General features: G+C 40.5%; 1 protein-coding gene across 2 annotated transcripts in view; it reads right to left on the bottom strand.

The window, feature by feature from the left end:
• SLC4A4 (solute carrier family 4 member 4) overlaps positions 1 to 21,439 on the bottom strand; it is a 308,892-nt gene that overhangs the window by 94,669 nt on the left and 192,784 nt on the right. For both annotated transcript variants that reach the window (XM_068974914.1, XM_068974915.1), the window contains exons 7-11: positions 15,275 to 15,432; positions 7,496 to 7,583; positions 5,118 to 5,272; positions 4,062 to 4,175; positions 1,789 to 1,963 (exon numbers count right to left, since the gene is read on the bottom strand). In XM_068974914.1, the coding sequence (XP_068831015.1) occupies positions 1,789 to 1,963; positions 4,062 to 4,175; positions 5,118 to 5,272; positions 7,496 to 7,583; positions 15,275 to 15,432 (690 nt within the window). The remainder of the gene's footprint in view (positions 1 to 1,788; positions 1,964 to 4,061; positions 4,176 to 5,117; positions 5,273 to 7,495; positions 7,584 to 15,274; positions 15,433 to 21,439) is intronic.

Below are 21,439 nucleotides of genomic sequence, written 5' to 3'. Positions count from 1 at the left end.
ATTATCTTCTTCATGCTGGCCTCAGGGTGCTTCCCCAGTGCTTTTTTCCTCCACTTTTTTCTTTTGAATGATGTATTTTAATAATCATTAAACTTTCATTTAGATGAAGAATAGCCACGCAATTTGAATACAGACAGATTTTGTAAAAATACCATTACTGAATTACTGTTACAATTAATTTACTCATTTTTGTCTATGAATGAGGAAAAAAGGGGAAGACACCCTCTTCGTATACTTCATCTTTGTGTCTACAATGCTTGGCTTCTATCCCCCATACTTGGGAATATACAGCTAAGTGCTTTCTGGCCAGCACAATGTAATTTTTAAAATGTTGATCATTGGCCAATATTTCAGAATCACCAGATTTCACTTAAGAATTTGAATTCCAACCTCTCTTTGAAAATCAGAAAATGAATAATGAGTGTATATCCACGTGGCAACAAGGAAAGCCAAATGGCAACTGCCCCCTTTCAAAGGAGCGGGAGGTCACGGGAGGCCATCACGGTGCCCAGCTCTGAGAAAACCCAAGCCAGCCTTGGTACAGTCACAGGGGGAGCCCCCAGCCCCGGCAGCAGTCACGGGAGGAAAGAAGCCCTCAGGCAACTCCAAACTCAGCTGCCAAAACACTGCAAGTCTACAAGGACCAAAGGGAACCAGCCACCCAAGTCCATCAACCACCAAAACCAAAAGAGAAAAGGAAAAAATGGTTGTTTGAAGCCTCTGATTTGGGGTAGCATGCGATGCAGTAATAGATAAAGACTAAAAGATGAAAGTGCTCTTAACAAGAGAAATAAAATTGTTTAAAGTAATGTCTCCCTTTTTGCTTGGGTCAACACAGATGTCACAGAGCGTCTCCATCTTAATTTTGTGTTTAAGCAGAAATCTAAAATATGAAATGTGCCCAGGGGAGAAAACAGAAGTAGAAAAAAAGCAATCCTTTGGAAGCAGCTCTATTATTTTAAATAAGCTGGTTGGCAGCACTTATTAATGTCACATAGGTTAAACAGTAATAAGTAGTAACACAGAAGAACAGTGTTTGAAAAGGGCTTGAATCTGGTTCTTTTCAGCTTCACTCACTACTCTCTACTCCACAACTAGCACAATGCCTATTTTTTTCCATAATGAATGGATCAACTAAAAGAGGTTTTGTACATATCTTTCTGATTATGGGAATTAAAAATATCTTTTCTATCACTAAAACTTCAGCTATTATGGCTACAAAAGAAGGGCAAATGCCACCTGCAAAGCAAGAATAAAGCTAGAATCTTAATGGCTTAATGAGAGGCAGATCCAGGAATAGGAACACCAAATCGTAGCTTTTATCCTTAAAGCTGAGTTCTTCTCATAAAGATACAAATTCATTCTTGAGCAAAACACCCATCGTCTGCTCACATGTAAAAGGAAGCTAACCAGGCATTCCCCCAAAACTTGATATATCAAGTTTAACAGTGTGGTCCATACATTCAAGGTAATAGAAGATCAAAACCTTACACCCGGCACAAAATTAAAGCAGCTGATCTGCTTTTGCCCAAACAGAGCTCTATATCCTCATTTCCTTCCCTTCTTTTCCCCACTTGTGACTCAAGCCAGATTTCATCGAGCTATTTTTGTAACTACTAAAATGCTGGAAATACAGCAGCAGACCAGAAGCAAAGTAAAATGCAGCATCCAGCAAAAGAAAGAAAATCACGCTGAGTAACTGAAAGGCCATCTGCTTCTCGCTGAGCTGCAGGGGTGAGGAAGGCAATCTGGCTGTACTATTTGTGTCTTCCCCAAAACCAAACCCACCTGCATGTTGTCAGTGGCATCCCCAAGCAGTCCTCCAAAAGTGATAGCATTAGTTACAGTTGCCAGATAAATGAAGAGAATTGCTGAAAGAGCCTGAATATTTAAAGCATCATAAAAATCACTGGCAAAAAATGGTGCTTTCCTCTTTATGTCCTTAATTAGTCCACCACAGAACCTGGGTAGGGAAAAAGCAAACGTGACAATGTAAAATAAAGTATCGGGCAATGAACCAAGAGATAACTTATTTAATCACAGAGAAGGTGTATTTAAAGTGTTTGAATCAGCAAGATACTATTTCAGCCCTTAAGATAAAATCAGAAAACTGTAAAGGAATACATTTTCTTCTGTCTTCTTTTTGATCACCAAATTAGGCAGTCACATTCCCTAGACTGTTGGTCTTTAGATGAGAGTGAACTGTGTAGATGAATTCAGTGTCAGTGTCTGAAAGAAAACATCCCAACATGTGAGCCGATCCTAAGGCCCTTTCTGATCTGGTCAGAACTTCCATCCCAGCCTCATTCATTCATTCATTCCACAAACGTGTATTGGTCATTTGGGATATGCCCAGCACTATTCTGAGTACTGGAAATACAGCAGTGAATAACACAGGAAAAATACCCACCCTCCTGGAGTTATTTTCTGAGTGAGGCGAACGAAGTAAGTAAAATGCATGGGGCTAAAAATCAAAGAAAAAAATTAAGTGGGGATCTGGGTTAAATGCTAGAGTTGCTATGGCTGAAATATCAGAGTGGCCAGAACAGGACTCCTAAAGGGTGACTCTGGGGTGAGGATCGGAAAGAATGAAGGGAGAAAGCCATGCAGGTGCGTCACGGAGGAGCGTAGCAAGCTGAGCCTCCTCATAGCTGCCTGTCATGTGTCAGCTCACTCCCTCAACCAAACCTCACTCAGCTTTCCCCACGTTGTGCCTTCTGCCTTTGATGTCTTCCCTCGGAGCACTACAACCCTTGGAAGTCTGGATCCTCCACTTGTGCTAAGACTTGCACTATGCTCTCACACATTCTCAGGATTGTGTGTCTGTCTGTCTTAGCTGCATTCAATGCCCTGCTTCAGTTTTCTTGGTATGTACAGACATAGTGCATGGTAGCAGACATGCAATGCACTTAGGAAAGTTAAAATATCAAAGATTACAGTCGGATTAAATAAAGAAGTCAAATCCCAGAAATTGTATCTATAGAAGAGGAAAAGGATACTTCTAATGGGAATAGTTTGTAAAAGAACCATTCAGAGAAAAACTGGGGGAGAGAGAAGGTTCTGTTCTCTAGTCTTGAGGAAGAGGAGAGAAATAACATCCTCTTCATTTGGGAAACAAACCCAAGTGGGTTATTGGAGAAAGAAAAGAACGTCATTTCATTCAGATTCAATTGTCTGTTAAAAGGACATACCTTTGTGTTTTCAAAAATCTGAAGTGTTTTTTAAAAAGTCGTTTATCTTCATAAATGAGTATCCTACGTAAAACGGTACTAAATTCAGATTGAAATGGAGAACCTAACAGTGAAGGCATAATTCTAATAAAAAGAGATTTAGCCAAAGCTGCCTGAGGAACCTGAATTCCTCACTGCAGGCCGAGGAGACGGTGGCCTGGCAGTCACTCATTTCTGTAACATGTAACTCTGTGCACGTTCTATAACTCTGTACTCTGTTCTGTAACATGGGTACACTTCTGAGTAAATGTATCAGGAAGAGATGGAATCAAGAAAGTCAAGGGTGGGGAGAGACTGGCCTTTCTGCCACACCCACCCCCCATCTCTCTCTCTAACAGCTCTCATTCATGCCACTGCCGTCACACTGGCCTCTGTGCCAACCCAGCATCCACTAGACACCCTGCTGTTCTCCATCCCCCCACCCCCACCCTAGGATCTGCCTCCCCACTTCTTCAGGACTTTCCTCAAACGCTGCAATTCCCTTTATGGCCTTCCCTTACAGACCACGCTATGTAAAATGGTATTACCTAGTACCTTTCGCCTGTTGCAGAACTCCCGACTTCTGCTTTGCTTTGCCCCATACAATCAGATTCACATTTCGTTATTTGCTCACTGTGTGTCTCCCACCACTACAAAGTAAGACCCCTAAGGACAGAGGTTTTCCATTCATTCACTGCTGCAGCCCAAGCACCTGTGACTAACAGATATACCATAAACCTGTGTTGGCTAACCGAACATACAAACCAGTAACAAAGCACTGCTGGAAAGATTAAGGGGAATTCAGACCAGAAGGGAACCTCATCATGAACGACAGAAGAATCCATCGGTTACCTTCCAGTGCGCTGCAATTCCTCGCAATCTGCATGTCCTCCTCCTCCATGGCCTCCATCGTGGGGCGTGTCCCCATTCATCTGAACATTCTCTCCACCTGAGTACATATTCTTTCTAATCAAGACAGCAGAGCCCAAGAGAAGATTAGTTTTATTTTATTCATCTGCCTCTTAGCTACACCGTGCACTAACTAATGAAGAGATGGACCAAAAACCCTTCGGGAGAGAGATCATTATTTCCTGCCACCATCGTGTGTGTGCTTAATCGCTCACTGGTGTCTGACTCGTTGCAACCCCATGAACTGTAGGTTCCTCTGCCCATGGGGATTCTCTAAGCAAGAATACTGGCATGGGTTGCCATGCCCTCCTCCAGGGGATCTTCCCAACTGAGGGATCAAACCCAGGTCTTGCACATTTCAGGCAGATTCTTTACTGTCTAAGCCACCAAGGAATCCCGTGAATACTGGAGTGGGTAGCCTATCCCTTCTCCAGGGCACCTTCCTGACCCAGGAATTGAACCAGGGTCTCCTGTATTCCAGGCAGATTCTTTACCAGGGAAGCAGACAACTTTAATGTGTTCTAGTTAGAGCCAAAAAAAAAATGAGTAGATGAATAAAAAGTTGAATAAACTGTATATTGTATGAAAGGGAAATTGTTTGATCTGGAAAACCACAGATTTCTAGAAAATGGCTTCCCCTCAATTATCTCACCCAATTTCTTAACCTCTTAAATCTACAGGGAGTCACCTTGAATAAACTGATCTTTCCACCCATAAAGGGGTCCCAGAAACATCCCAAAAGAATCTCTACAGTGTATTCCAATATCATAATCTGAGATCTCTAATTTGTAATCACTGAAGAATATCACCACATGCTCATTTTCCAGTGTCAACCAAATGTCAAACGAAGGCACATGTGTGATTCATTTGAGATAATACCTCAAGTTGAATGGAAATCTGTCAATATTAAGGCACTAGACAGAACCTCTTCCTTCTTCCAAAAAAAAAAAAAAATCTCCTTCTCAAAGATTAAAACTCCCAATGGCCTGATCATCTTACCTTTTGTCAGACGATGGAAGACTCTTAGGAGGCTCTATCCTGATTGCTGGATCCCATTCCCCAGGTGGAAGGACAATGACTTCGTCTAGGAACTCATCTATGCCAGCAATCAGGTCCTGCCTATCTTTCGCTTTATAAGCAATGTCATGGAACACCTAAAGAATAAGAAGAGATGTGCTGATCCAACAAGAGAACTCTCCACATGCCTCAGATGTGGAGGCTGAAGAATGCAATCCATAATCTACTTTAACATTACTGTGACCATAGCCTCATATTTCCTACTGTTCAGCTTAATCCAAAATTTTTCAGTATCTAGATTATGAACCCGAAAAATATAGGTAGAGGCATGAGAAAACAGCTGTGCTTCTTTTATATGATTTTTTCCTAACAATACCATAAAATAGCATTGCCTTTCATCTCCCACTGGTATGTACTATTACTGATATGGTTGCTATGGAAGCCAGATGAAAATAGTTTAGAGAAATACACAGACAATCATTCCCTGAAATAAAAACTACTGGGCCAAACCACTGCTTCTAATTCAAGAAGGTAAAGTTCAAACTGAGTGTTAAGACTGGTTAAAACTCAAACTCTGCAGCTCTCAAACACACAAATAATGCGAGTTAAAGCAAAGGGGTTTTAAGTAGGTGATCATCTGTCTGTTTTTTAGGAAGCCAATAACCAAACCATCCAAGGTAGCAAATGTTCCATGTGTTTTATGCAAATATCCAAAGCAGGAGCTTCCAGATGTGTATCATACTCTTTGCCAATCATTCCATTCTTCTAACCTGCCTGATAAATCTGAAAGTCCTTTATACATGACCCAAGCCCTTCATACCTCGTAAGTCAAATTCTTTAGTCTCCAGGAAAGAAGATGGCCCCTGTTTGATACCTTTGGCTATTCTTAAAGATTGCTAAGTCTTTTCTCCTCAGTAGAATTTGTAAAAGCTATCAAACAAACAACACATAACGGTGTGGGGGTTTGGGGATTTATGGGAGATCATTCAAAGTGTAAGCATAACATCTGCAGTGGACACAACTAGCTACAGCCTTTTCTCTTGCTACTTCCCACTATGGAGGCTGGAAAGTCAGTCACTTTCTTAGCCTAGCCTGCAGGTAAGGATGGGCAGTTCTGACTCATGGGATTAGAAAAAAAGAAAGAAAAAATGTGTGGGGGGAGCATTAAAATACCAGTTCAAAAAGAGAGACACAGCTAATATACCTTGCCTCCTCCTTCCTGCTTTGCTATAGATGGTGTGACTGGAGTTGACAGCAGTAGCCATCTTAAGACCACAAAGCAAGAGCCTTGGCACTTGATTTACCATTAAGCAGTTAAGTTAAACCAACTCCAGCAACTGCTTACCTCCAAATTTCCTAATATGTGTACAAAACAAACCCTAAATTGTTTAAGCCACAATAAGTCAGACTTTCTGTCATTTGCAGCCTAAAACATTTCCTTTTCTTCTTTTTCTTTTTTGCCTAACGCATTTCTAATCAATACATCTTAGGGTGAAGAATTAAGAAATTGGAAATATGCAGAAATAAATAAAAGAACCCACTGAGATGCTTAGTTGCCTCAAAGGAAAAAAACAGCATTGCTATTCATCAGTGTTCCCAAATTAAGTAACCATCTGAGTAATCACCAAATAGAACTGCCATAACTAAATGCTCTATTCTCCACCCAACACATGGAGAAGCTAACATATCAAGCAATGAAGCAAAAACAAAACATTTGGCAAAATAGCAAGCTAGAAAGGAATAAAAGCAGAAATCAGCGATCCTATATTCTAACAGTATTTCTCCTACCATGAGACTAGTTCGGAGTTTCAACGTGTCTAAGATGTGTGTAGTGACATTCAAGCTATTATGAGAGTACAGTCATAATTCCAAAGTGCCAGATACTTTGCAGAATGGTTGCTAATGCATTTTAGTATGTGTATCATTCCTTCCCACAAGATAAGAAAACCACAAAAACAGGTACTTGCTGATACCTAAGGGAAAATGCATTTTACTATGCGTTATTTTATAAAACCCATTTCTGAAACAAAACACTTGAATTTGCAGGATGAATATATTAAACATTTTTAAGAGATTATGTTAATACAGTGACTTGAACCTTTTAAATAATATTTAACATACTTCAGTTTTCAGAACTGCAAATGTTTAGAAAAAGGAAAATATGACTTATTCTGACATAAAATTTATTTTTTGAAAGCTATTAAAAGCAGATGTCAGCTCACTTGCACACATGACTGTACCTCATGTTTTAAAGAAGGTTGGTAACTGCATAACTCTAATTGAATAAATTGTGACAGCCAACTCACAGTATGAGAACACAAGAACGACATTCACAGATCACCACCTTCCCGATGCCCTACCTCATCAGACATCAAGGTGGCAATGGCTCTGCCGATCTCATGGTAAGACTTGGCTTTCCCCTTAGGACCTAAGAGAATGAATAAGAACCTAATGGGAGAGGAAAGAAGCAAAGGCTATAACACATATTTCATCAAACTCAATACACATAACACTGAGACATGTTTAATCCTAATTCATAAAAAGGTTAGGTCTAGAATTCATCTTTAAAACAAAGGTTACAGTCTTGGTAATATGAAAGGCACTCTTCCACACTATTGTGAAACACAAATTGTTGTTCGTTTTATTTGGAAGCAAGGGAGAATTGAGCATGGAACCCTAAAAAGCTTTCTTCTTGAAGAAGGAAAGGTTCACTATATGATTAAGTCTTTCTTTTCCAAACTTTCTTTCTTTCTCTTCCGACTTTTCAGAATCTTTGGAGAAAACCCATTAAGCACAATAACTAGAAAGACTTCGCACATCTTTTTATTTTTCTGACTTTTCTTCACTCAATATTGATGGTGACAAATGATCCTCTCCATATTTTAAAAAAATATTTCTACTCATAAGTCGCTGGGAGTCAGCAAAATCCAGCTCCTCTACAATAAGCCACATGCTGACAACCAAAGCAAAGGAGGAAAAATATGAGAGAAATTCAATATAAAACATCATTCACAGTTAAAATTCTTTTACAGGATTCCTCATTTTCTTTTCCAAACTTGTTTTCTTGAAAATGCACTGTTTCATAGTAGTTAGGTCCTGAAACTTGCAATAACAAGCTTATCTCCACTCAAGTTCACCCCTTATCATGTTGGAAGGAATCCCTCACTGATCACAAGGGCAAAGATGCAACTCTCAACTGGGGAGCAGGAAGTAAATGAATTCAAAAACAGACAAAAGGCAATACTAGACAAATCCCTGCCTTGCTTATTTATGCTCATATCTTACCTAACATGGAGTTACTGAGGACAATAAAAATGATCAGATCCTATGTCTGCACAGCTTTCTAAAGCTTACAAAGCATTTCACACTCACGTATCATTTAAACTCCTACTATCCTTTGCTATAAGGACACGTATCTCACTCCCATTTAATGGTGAAGAAACCTAGGCTCAAGGAAGGTAACGGATGGGCTCAAAGACTGTCCCTAATGAATGACAGAGTAGATGGCTGGATGGCATCATGGACTCAATGAACATGAGTTTGAGCAAGCTCTGGGATGTAGTAAAGCACAAGGAGGCCTGGTGTGCTGCAGTCCATGGGGTCACAAAGAGTTGGACATGACTAAGCAACTGAACAACAAGATAGATAGGACTTTTTACCCCCTGTTTTTTTTTTCAGCACACAATTCTGCTTAATAATACCTGTGCAACCTATACACCAGAGAAAGCTATCCAACTATGACTTCCATAGGCCACTCTTGGGAAAAACGTTGTGGATACTTAGCTGGGGACAAGAAAGCTTAAGTAAGGTCTTATGAAACCACAAATGGCTTAGGACATTTGTTGGCAAAATTTTCTTTTTTACTAATTTATTCATATTTTTGTTGTTTAAGAAAGGGCTATTGATAGCCAACACTCTTCAAGGTATTAGGGTCTGTTCTCAAATGCCCTTGAATAGATAATTTCATTTTTCATCATAAAATTTAATCTAAAGAGTAAAGAAAAAAAAAAAACAAATTGAGAATGTAAGAAGGTAAATCTGAATGTCTGAATACTCAGAGTTTATACCAGAATAACCATAAAACCATTCAGTATTTATTTGCTTAGAAACCAACTCTGGAGTGGAGCGGTGAACTTGCTTTCAAGTGTTATCACAGTAGATGAAATGGGCAAAAGCAATCAGCAGGCATGAAAGTCATTCAAGTATGAAGGAAGTCATTATTAGAACTGGGTTTTAATTCTTCTAACTAGGACTTGCCTTTCTCTGAAGCTGAACCTAAATTATACGCTACCACATACAGTATTATCAAGAGCTTTTTTTATTGACAGAAAAGTACAATGCCCTTTTCTGAAGGGATGGCTCACTGAGTGAGTGCAACACCTGAAAAAAATATTTAACAACTAAAGTAAAATACAAATCTCATTAAAAAACACCTACAGTACTTTTCATATGTCCCAATTCTATTTACTTGTCTACCAAGGGCCAGCTGTCAGGCAGGACAATAGGGCATAGCTTTAGACAGAAGTGGGCAAATGTGGTACAGCAAGAGAACATATATAACACCTGGATGCTTTACTTAATACATTTTTAAATAATGTATTTCCTTTGCCTGTCATTTTTTTTTATTATTTCAGGCTTCCCAGGTGGCACAGTGGTAAAGAATCCATCTGTCAATGCAGGAGACTCAAGAGAGCCAGGTTTGATTCCTGGGTCGGGAAGATCCCCTGGAGAAGGAAATGGCAACCTACTCCAATATTCTTGCTAAGAGACCCCGTGAACAGAGGAGCCTGATGGGCTACAGTCCAAAGGGTCTCAAAGAGTCAGATACAACTGAGCATCTGAGCACATCCAAATATTAGCATCGGAGCACTACACAATATCTAACCCTTTCCAGAACCACTGTCTACATCTTCCTACCTCTCCCCAGTATCTGCATCATGATTATTTTACATTTATAAATATACACTATGGAAATGCATATTTATCAACTGACACGTGAATTAACTATCAGGTTGACTATATGGCAACAAAACCAAAATAGTGTCTTATTAGAAAGTGCAGAAAATGCTCTCAGTCATTAATAGTCCTCAAATAAATTCTGGCAGACAATGGGCAGCTGGTCCAAGGGATAACAGAGTAATGGCTCCTCCACCTTAAATCCTATGAGATGAGGGGATACATTTTCTACAAATATTTACTCTGCTCTTTACTAAAGAGCACCAAAGAAGAAATGGCAGTAGCAGACCAGTGGTGATCATAAAAAAACCATTTATCAGAGTAGCAAAACCATTCATAGTAGCAAACCCAGTATATGAGAGCTACAGTGTTTTCATTAAGTTAGATACAAAGGCATAATTCCTCTTTCCTGAGTAATGTGATTTTTATTAAAACATATATATGTTCATATATATATGTTTATATATATATTCATATATATATATATATATAAAGTATAAAGAAAATCATCAAGTGCCAAATAGAAATAAAAAGTTATGTATCAGTTAAAATTTTCACATTACTTCAGTCAGGAACCACTGAGTAGATAGAGAGGAACTCTGGACACCCACAAGTAGCAGAAAATATCACCTCAGGTCAAGAATTTCATCTGTAGGGAACCAGACCCTTAGGAAGACTGTAATTTGAAGTGCACTGTTGAAATGGGGATGAGAGATGAGAGATCTGGGAAAACTAACAACACAGAACAACTCATTGAGTTGAAGTTCCCTCTGCCTAAAACATGTTCTCTCCTCTTTAACCCTCCAAGACACAAAAGCTGTTACAACTTGTATGACAGAAGCACATCTTGCCAAACTCGGCTTTTATAACATACTCAAAACTTCTTTCATGACTCAAGTGGTCTGTTTGTTTGTTTTTTTTTGTCAATGGACAGATGTTATTTTTAACCAGAAGCTTTTTTTCTTTATTAATGAATTAGAGTAAACATTACATTTCTGTGGTTGAAAGGGCACAGCCCATATTGCTGGCTCAGGGGAAATAATTTATGTTGCTGAGCTCTTTGTATTTGCTTATAACTAGACACAAGTCACAGAATTTATAATAGTGCCTGGCTGTGTCAAGAATCTTCATGAGGCCCTTCCACTCTGATGTGCTCACTTTTCCATGTAACTAATCGTGCCTGGCGGAGAAGGCAATAGCACCCCAACTCCAGTACTCTTGCCTGGAAAATCCCATGGATGGCGAAGCCTGGTAGGCTGCAGTCCATGGGGTCACTAAGAGCTGGACACGACTGAGCGACTTCCCCTTCACTTTTCACTTTCACGCATTGGAGAAGGAAATGGCAACCCACTCCAATGTTCTTGCCTGGAGAATCCCAGGGATGGGGGAGCCTGGTGGGCTTCCATCTATAAGGTCGCACAGAGTCAGACACAACTGAAGCGACTTAGCAGCAGCAGCAGCAGCAGCAATTGTGCCAGGGGAGAATGCCTCTAGCATTCACCACAACAAAAATCAGTACCAGATGATCTGCATCCAAAACCAATGGACTATACTCATATTCACAAAATAATTATAGGCATAAACAGAGCATAATATCAGAAAAAGAGCCAGCCTTCCTAAACTACTCCATCTTTTCAGAGATGTGCACCCCTCCTCCTTCCTTATATATCACAGCCATTCTAAAATAAACTCAGCATGTACCAATCCCTTACTTCCTTTTTTTAAAACAATAGTGAATCAAATAACCCATTATTCATATTTAGTGGCTCTGGAAAATGTGGCTAAACTGTAGCTTCCTCAATAAATTCATAAGGAGCACAAACCCATCATAACCAACCATACTGCACATGGTAAACAGCAGTGAGCCACTGGAAGACTGTTATACAAGACAGAACTGAACTAGCAAGACCTCCATCCCAATTCCTCTATTAGAAATTTTATGGTTTTGACAATTAGGCACAAAGAATTGCTTTCAGGCAGATCATTATTTATAACATAAAATAGATGTTAACTAAGGGTGACACAAAGGAATAAACATTCTAATTTTATAGACGGCTAGAGCTCCCTTTGTAATTATTTGCTCAGATGTCAAAATCAAGGTAAGAAAAGCATAGATTGATCAAGGGCTTTGATTAGTCTTCACGGGAAAACCCTAAAGCATTTTATTGCAATCCATTCTAGGAGTCTCCTTAGATTTTCCCAAAGAGCCTGGCTTCAGAGTCAGAAATCTGCGCTGACAGTGCGTCATCCATGTGGCTCCATCTCTGAACTGTAAAATGGGAATTATATTCATCTCCATGTGGCCCATAAATATGACTGAGCGGCAGCCTCAATGGAACAGATGTAAGATGACAGCAAAGCAAAGTGCCTCTTAAGATACTAAGAAAATCATAAACATACCCAACTAAGCCACCAAAGAACAGAGTTTATCTGCTTTCACATGGATGACAAGAAGGTCCTCTGTGTAGAAAACATCTACCCAGTTTGTAGGAGTCCAGCTGCAAACAGAAAGCTAAACTAAATCAAGCACAGACCAGAGTGGATAGAGAAATTCTTGAACTCTATGCAAAGGGAGTGGCTATTATCATATTTCCTAAAAGATGCATGGTAGTAATGCTATTTATTATAAATAGTAAGAAGAAGAAGAATAAGTAAAAGAGCCTGTCTTCCACCTTCAAAAGGAAAGGAAAAATGGAAAAATTTTTTCAAAAGAAAAAATGACCGTCATTACAAGATGTGCACAGAAACAGATTTCTCAGGTTTCTGTGCAAGACAGCGGGGTGGCATGCATGTTTAAAGCACACAGCTGAGTGCAGAGACATCTTCCACAATGACCACCAGGCTCCTTGTGGGATTTCCTTTATTGGATTTCACAGGATGCAGCCATTGTAAGTGGCCCTGTATTACTAACACACAAAAAAGCTAATGAGACTCCCTTCTCAGTGATTACAGCTTGCCCTGGTTCAGAGGATAGCAAATGGATAAAACTATTTCCTGGAAAAACGTTAACATGCTAGGATATATTATTGAGATTACTGCCCTGAAATAGCTTTATGACATTATTGAATTATATTCCCTTGAATAGACTGGGCTCCTTTTCTCAATTCAAATAATGCTTGATTTTTACCTCTAGACTAGTACCATTGTCCAGGACAGAAAAAGATGAGCCGGAGAGGAGCAGATGATAAGAGGGACTCCCAAATGGTCATGACTTGCTACTTAATGAGCTTGTGTTATTGTTTAAATAAAAAACCTTTTAAAATATTTTTATTTGTAGCTTCTAGAGAAAAAGAATAAAAAAATTAAAAAGAGCAACTGAACACTTCTTGGCATGTCTTTTTCTTTCAAGCTCCAGAAAAGTTGGTCCAAAGAGACATAAATAAAACCAAAGGGACATGCAAGCTGGAGTTCAGCCATGACTGAGTCAGCTAGCTGTTCGCCAGGTGATTGCTCAGATGAACCTGCAAGGCTCTGCTGGAATGTTTTCAAGCAAAAAGCTAAGTTACAGAAAACACAAATCATGATAATCCCATTAACTGAATAAGCTATAACTATCCCCTTTCCTCTGCTATTTGTCCAATGACTGCTTATATTATTTCTATATTGTTATATGACAAGTATTCTCCCTGTTGTTAGTGTCTAAGAAATAGAAAAATGGGATAAAAATGCCTGCGTGAAAAAAAATGGCCTGTAATGTAAAAAATGGAAGGCCATAAGGAAATGTTCTCCTAATTTTCCTCCTGAATTGGCTCAAAACAAATCTTGAGCCCCTTATCTTGTTGGTTTACCTTGCTCAGACCATCTGAGACCACTGGAAATCCATAGCCTCTCCTGCTCACCTGGAGAAACCTAAAGAAAAGTTCCCTGCCCTTGCCCTGGGCACTACCTCCAACAAAAGGCCCTATTTTATAATAATTTTCTAATGTCAACCTGAAGATTATAGACTTCTCTTTAACCTATTCCTAAGCACAAACCTATTTGAAGCATTAGCTTCCATTTACCTACTACACTTGACATAGAAGTCAAGCTTCCTAGCTCCTCTACTGGGCTCAGATACAGAGGAAAATAAGAAAGGATGACTTCTAAGGTACTGTGCAGCATGAGTACATGACTGTAATAACACTAGTATACTTTCTTTTAAAATAAAACTTTATGATTCCTAACACGTAACAGTAAAATATACAAATTTAAGTGTACAACTTAATGATTTTTACTTTTGTGCATATATATAATAAATACATATTATTATTTAGTCGCTCAGTCATGTCCAACTCTTTTGCGACCCCATGGACTGTAGCCTACCAGGCTTTGTCCACATTCTCCAGGCAAGAGTACTGGAGTGGATTACCATTTCCTTCTCGAAGGGATTGTCCTGACCCAGGGATTAAATCTGCATCTCCTTCACTGGCAGGAGGATTCTTTACCACTGAGTCAAAACACATATATACATGTCTATATATGTACACACAGACACATTTACATATATTGATATATATAATGTGTCAGTGGCAACCCACTCCAGTATTCTTGCCTGGAGAGTCCCATGGACGGAGGAGCCTGGTAGGCTACAGTCCATAGGGTCGCTGGGAGTCGGACACGACTGAGAGACTTCACTTTCACTTTTCACTTTCATGCATTGGAGAAAGAAATGGCAACCTGCTCCAGTGTTCTTGCCTGGAGAATCCCAGGGATGGGGGAGCCTGGTGGGCTGCCATCTCTGGGGTTGCACAGAGTCGGACACGACTGAAGCAACTTAGCATATGTATGCATGAACATACTCACTATCAATTTTCTAATAAAACAGAGAGCAAATGAAAGCAACTCAGACCTCTGAACCATTTACCATCTATATGATCTTAGAGAAGTTACTTAAACTCTCAAACTGTTTCTTCATCTATAAAATCCCGTATAGTTTATACCTTAAAAATTATTATGAGTATTAAATAGGCTAATCCATCAGAAACTATTCCATAGTCCAATGAATTATTATAATCATTATTACTACTACACATCTGCCAAGTCAACCAAGAGCATGAAAGTCAGACTGAACTGTTATTTCAAGTTAAACCTTTTCGACATGCTTGCTTTGGATGTACCCTCATCCTATTAGCTCTCTAGCTTGAGGGGGAGGCGTTTTCCCTATGACCACACTGTGGACCCCAGTGGGTCAGGGAGCAGCTTACCTTGTGGGCACAGGGACCTCAGTCAGGGCACCCAGCATGACTGCCTGCTGCAGCCGAACAAAAGCAATGAAAGGAGAATCCAAGAAGTCTACCTCGCCAACAAGCACGTTGGAAGCTTCTGCATCACGTGGCAGTTTTTTCATGAACTTATTCTTCAGCTGCATGGGAAGAGCCAAGAAGACACAACTTATTTCCAGAGAAGGGAACTCAAAGAAATTTCTTTATGAGTCTATGTGCACCAGGCAGGCCCTAGCTAGCCATTCATCTGTTATGTCTAACCATTCTATTATAATAAGTATTTCTCTGTATTTTGGATGCAAAAACATTAAGCGTATAGTCATGCAGTTTACATATAAAACAATGTTTACATACATATCAATTCATTTACTTATTCAACTCAATAAACATGAGTTTAAGAGTCTCCTGGGAGCCAGGAACTGATCTAAGCCCTGATGATAAGGGATGTGTCAACTAATGACATGGCCTTCTTGAGCTTATATTCCAGCAAGGGAGAAGTAAAATAGAATTTAAAGTAGTGGTAAGTGTTGAGAAGGAAAAGTAAGACATGTAAAAGGGTACGTCTTTAGACAAGGAGGTCAGGGAAGGCCTCTGAAGAAGCACATTTGACACTGGGGTAAGGGGACAAGCCAAGTAAAGATCTGGGCAAAGAAAATTCTAGGCAAAGAGAAGAGAAAGTGCAAAGCCTCTGACCAGGCAAAAGCTGGGCAGCAACAGTAGGTGGCCAAGTGTGTGGGAGTAGAGGCGCACAGGAGAGAAAACGCAGCAGATGAAGTTGCAGACGTGAGGGGGGCCAGCAGGTGAGGATCTCGAAGGCACAGTAAGGAGTTTCAGATGTTTTAAACAGAACTTACCCACTCAAGACAAGTCCATGGAAAAGTGGAGTACAAAGACCTAAATTTAGGAGATATCACCATGTAATCAGGATTTAAGACCATGCGGTAAGATGACACAACCTCAGGTGTAAGTGTAGACAGAGGAAAGGGCTGTCCATTGACCCTTAACATCTGTCCATTGATCCTAAGCCCTGGGCTACCTTACCTTTTATAGGAATGGAAGCAGATATTGGCAGAGGACACTGAAAAAGAGCAACCCGGCCTGCACCAACCAGGACTTTAGGTGAAGAAAGGGAACAATGAGGAGAGGATTATCTGCTTCAGTGTCAAAGGCTGCTGGAAGTTCAAATAAGATGAAAACTAAGAAAGGACTAATGATGGAACGTGGACCATGAGGGAAGTCCCAGTGGTCTTATGGGAGACTCCATACTCCCAACGCAAGGGTCTTGGGTTCAATCTCTGGCCAGGGAACTAGATCTCACATGTGACAACTAGGAGTTAGCATGCTGCAGCTATAAAAAGAATCACAGCTAAAAAGATCCCACATGCAGCAACCAAAAGACCCAGCACAGCCAAATTATTAAAAAATGTTTTTTAAAAGAAAGTAAAGACCAATGAATTTGACAAGAAGGAAGGGCTGGATGATCCATACAAGAGCAGACACCAGGCTACCCAGTAAAGAATAAGATGTGAAGAAATGGAGACAGGGAGTAGAGAGAATTCTTCTGAGATATGTTGCTACCAAGAAAAGCCAAGAATTAAGGAGGTAAGTGAAGAAAGGGATAAATGGAGACTTTTCATGGGGAATGTGATCACAATTTGGAATGTTCATGAACATGATCTAGTAAAGACAGATTACTACTGTAGGAGAAATGGGCATAACTGCAAATCAGCTCAAGCAACCTTGAACTATTGAGAAGAGAGATACCCATGCATAGCTAGAGGGATTAAATCCAGATGGAACACAGCTCATCCATTCTAACCAGGCAAGGCAGACTCTAGGAAGAGTCAGGGGTGATCTGGGAAGTCTAAGGGGTGAAGATGAGGATTCCAAGGACTTACATTTTTTCAGTGAAATATGAATGACCTGATGGTGAGGAGGAGGAAGATGGATGTACATGGGAGCTTGAGGAGAAAGGTAAAGGTGTAAAGTGCTTTTCTTGGGAGAGTAATGGTTGCCTTTGCCAACAAAGGTCTGTCTAGTCAAGCCTATGGTTTTTCCAGGGGTCATGTATGGATGTGAGAGTTGGACAATGAAGAAAGCTGAGCACTGAAGAATTGATGCTTTTCAACTGTAGTGTTGGAAAAGACTCTTGAGAGTCCCTTGGACTGCAAGGAGATCCAACCAGTCCATCCTAAAGGAGATCAGTCCTGGGTGTTCATTGGAAGGACTGATGTTGAAGTTGAAACTCCAATACTTTGGCCACCTGATGTGAAGAGTTGACTCATTTGAAAAGACCCTGATGCTGGAAGGGATTGGGGGCTGGAGGAGAAGGGGACGACAGAGGATGAGATGGCTGGATGGCATCACTGACTCAATAGACACGAGTTTGGGTAAACTCTGGGAGTTGGTGACGGACAGGGAGGCCTGGCATGCTGCGGTCCATGGGGTCGCAAAGAGCTGGATACGACTGAGCGACTGAACTGAACTGAATTGAAAGGTTGCCTAACAGTCACTTTGAAAACTTATCCTGTAGACGTTATTTCATTTATTTCCCCTCCCAACCCAGCTCCCACTTAGAATAGGCTTGTTCAAGTATCCTACAATGAGTGGGAAATGTCTCCCAACAGCTCAAGGAAAACATCTCAACAATGACAAAAAGATAGAGACAAGAATTTTGCAAGAAGATTTCTGATATACCCTTCTCACCAATATGAATGTCTCCCCACTTAAGTTAAAAGTTACCAGTGAACTTTTTTCTGCCACAGGTTATCACCTCTATGGGAAGTAGAGGCGTGGCCCAATTTTCCCCAGTAATGAAAAATTACAGTAGAGTTTTATTTTCTATTTCCATATAAATAGTTCTCAAAAAGGGAAAATAAGTGCCATGAAAACTGATCCCCCAAACCATCACCTTCAGTAGCGTTTTAACAAGATTCTTGCCTTCGGAACTTCATACAAGAAGAAAACTGAGAGGCACAAAAAAAAAAAGAAAAAAAGAAGGAAGCTGGAACTAATAATTTAGTGGAAACCAAAAAAAGCCACAAAGGAAAGATATATATTTTTGGATGTTAGAAATACGACTGCTACTAGCAGTAAAAGACTTTTCCAAAGTTTATACCATTAATCCTTCAAATAATACTAATATTTCCAAAAAGTCTGTTTATTTCTACAGATACAAAAAGAGCAGCCATGGGAATAATCTAAAACCATCAAATTGTTATTATAGTCAAAGGAAGTTGCAGTAATGCATTGCTCTGTGTAACACAGAGTAGAGTGTGGGATATGGTCAAGTGACCCAAAGGCATAATGAAATACCACTGCTAGAGTAATCTTCCTCTGACTCTTTCCAGAGAGAGCTCCCATTACCAACACGGGCCATGAAGCTCTATAATCATCTGATTGTATTTGCCATTCTCTCCAGCACTCTTTGCTGTAGTTAGGTAGGTAATCTGGTCATAACCTCCTGTTTTAGGTACTTAGCTTCCCACACTTAGGACCAAAAAACTGTCCTTTCCTCATTTCTACCTTTTCTAAACCTCCTTAAAGAGTTCAGAACAAGCCTTTCCACTCTCTCAGCACCGCTCCTTGGGATCTCCAGAAGCACACATTTGTTTTTTTTTAAATTTTTTTCAATTGGAGTATAATTGCTTTACAATGTTGTGTTTCTGCTGTAAAACAATGTCAATCAGCTATGTGTATACATATAGCCCCTCCTTCTTGAGCCTCCCATATAACCCCCATCCCACCTGTCTAGGTCATCTCAGGACACTGAGCTGAGCTTCCTGTACTGTACAGCAGCTTCCCACTAGCTATCTGTCTCACACATGGTAGCATATATATGTCAGTCCTACTCTCTCAATTCGCCCCAGAAGCATTCATTTTGGAATCATGCTTTTGCCAAGGCTGAAGTCTTTGCTCTTAGCTAGCTGAGGGTTAGAACAGTTTATCCCCCCCACAGAACTGATTGCTTCCTTTGCAACATAAGTCAGTTATTGTAAATATTTTGAATGGAAGGAATGAGCTCTGCAGCATTTACAGTCAGACCATAAGAACATTAAATACCCAGGAAAGTTCAAGAGGTTTTAGAGGCCCATTCTAGAACATACTAAATGTCTGGATCTATCACTAAGCAACTACTGACTCACAGAACATGCAGAATATCCCACAGTCATATTCTTCCACAAAATGTTTTACTTGTATGGTACCTTTACTGAGATGACTACACCATTTTGGAAAAATTGAAGCATGTTTTTAAAGCTAGAGGAACTGCATTCTATGTGCTCAGAAGAGAAGTAGTTATAAAGATATATTCTTTGAGATCAGCAAATCTCACACTGTGTTTGTAGGACACTAGTGTTCTTGAAGAAACTAGTAGCCATTCCAAAATAAAAATGTGTGGTGCCTGAGGTGCCCTGGAACTTAGTCCTCAGATGACTCTTTTCTCTACACACGTTCCTGGATGATCTCGACAAGCCCCCTGCCTTTAAATTCCATCTGTGTCCTGATGGCTCACAGATCTATGGGCTTTCCTGGTGACTCAGATGGCTAAGAATCTGCCTGCAATGCAAGAGACCCAGGTTCAATTCCTGAATAGGGAAGATCCCCTGGAGAAGGGACCTACTCCAGTATTCTTACCTGGAGAATTCCATGGACAGAGGAGCCTGGCAGGCTACAGTCCATGGGTCACAAAGAGTTGAACAGATTTACTTCAGCCAGGCCCTCTTACCTGAGGTCCAGTCCCATTACATCTATCCTCAGAAGTCTAATCGGCATTGCAAATTTTACAAATCCAAAACTGAGCCCCCCTCCCAAGAGTCCCCTCAAACTAGCTCATCCTGGAGTCTTGCTCATCTGGTTCATGGCAGCTCCATTTTTCCAATGCCCAGGCCCAGACCTTGCTGTCATCTTCCACACTTCTCCTCTCACACCCCATGCCCATTCTATCAGTGAATCCTGCTGGATCCACCATCAGAGATGTCCAACCATTTCTCACCATCTTCACTGCCACCACCCTGGGCCACATTAAAAGCACCTCCTTCCTGGGTTATGGCATTGGTCTCCCAGCTGGATTGTTTGCTTCTGCCCTTGCCCCCCACCCTACTCCCGTCTGTTCACCGAAGCAGCCAGAGCAATCAAATCAGGAGTCAGATAAAACCTTCTGTTGGTCCCCATTCCACTAAGAGAGAGGGCAGTCTTATTATGACAAGCCACAACTCCAGCACCATCGGGCTCCCCATCAGCTCCCTGACCTCGTTTGCAGCTGCTTTTTCCTGGTCTTCTTCAGATCCACCATCCCAGGGGCCAAACCTTCCCCCTGACACACCGGGCACACTCTTCCCTCAGGGCCTTCACATCTGCTGTGTGTCTGAATGGAATGTCTGCAGGGCTCCCTTCCTCACTTCCTTCAGATCTTTACTTAAGTCACTTCTCAACACTGAGACCTTCCCTGGCCACATTTGTTAAAATTTCCACCTCCCCTTCCCCACAGGTTCTTCTGACTCCTCTGTCCTATCTTATGTTTTTCTTTGTACTTATTACAAACATGCTACAATTTTTACTTATCTTCCTTATTATCTGCCTCCTCACTAGAATGTAAGTTCCCTAATAGAAGGATAATATCCATCTCTCTTGTTCAGTGTTACATCCTTAATGCCTAGAAGAAAAGATGAAATAAATGTTTGTTCAGTAAATGAATGGTGCTTATTATTTCTGCTCTTTCCAATGAGTTTTCCTAACTCTTCTCTTAAAGCAGTTGTTTCTGGGCATCCCACCACCACTCAGTCCATCTAAGTGGACAAAAGGCCTAGATAGGACTCATCTTAGTAAACTCCCCTACTGATAACAGTGATTGGTCCAAAGGATGGATGCACCATCTACACAGGGACCAAAACATTTTGGAAAATTAACATTCAAATAAATGTGTAAAAATCAATGTTTCCCTTTCACCTAAGTTTGTTACCCTCTTTGCTGGAAGGGCCTGTCACAAGACTGTCCGCACTAGGAGAGAATGAGGTCAATGGCCAAAATGAAACACAAAATCGGGAGAGAAAAATGGATGAAAAGAGAGATTGCTGAGTCCCCAGCCTCAGGCCCTGAGGTCCTGTAGCTTCTCCATTCTGTGAACTCATCAAGAATTATTACTGGTTA

The sequence above is a fragment of the Capricornis sumatraensis genome, chromosome 7 (assembly GCF_032405125.1).
Source record: "Capricornis sumatraensis isolate serow.1 chromosome 7, serow.2, whole genome shotgun sequence".
Classification (NCBI taxonomy): domain Eukaryota; kingdom Metazoa; phylum Chordata; class Mammalia; order Artiodactyla; family Bovidae; genus Capricornis; species Capricornis sumatraensis.
This window is presented reverse-complemented; position numbering and strand designations above follow the sequence as displayed.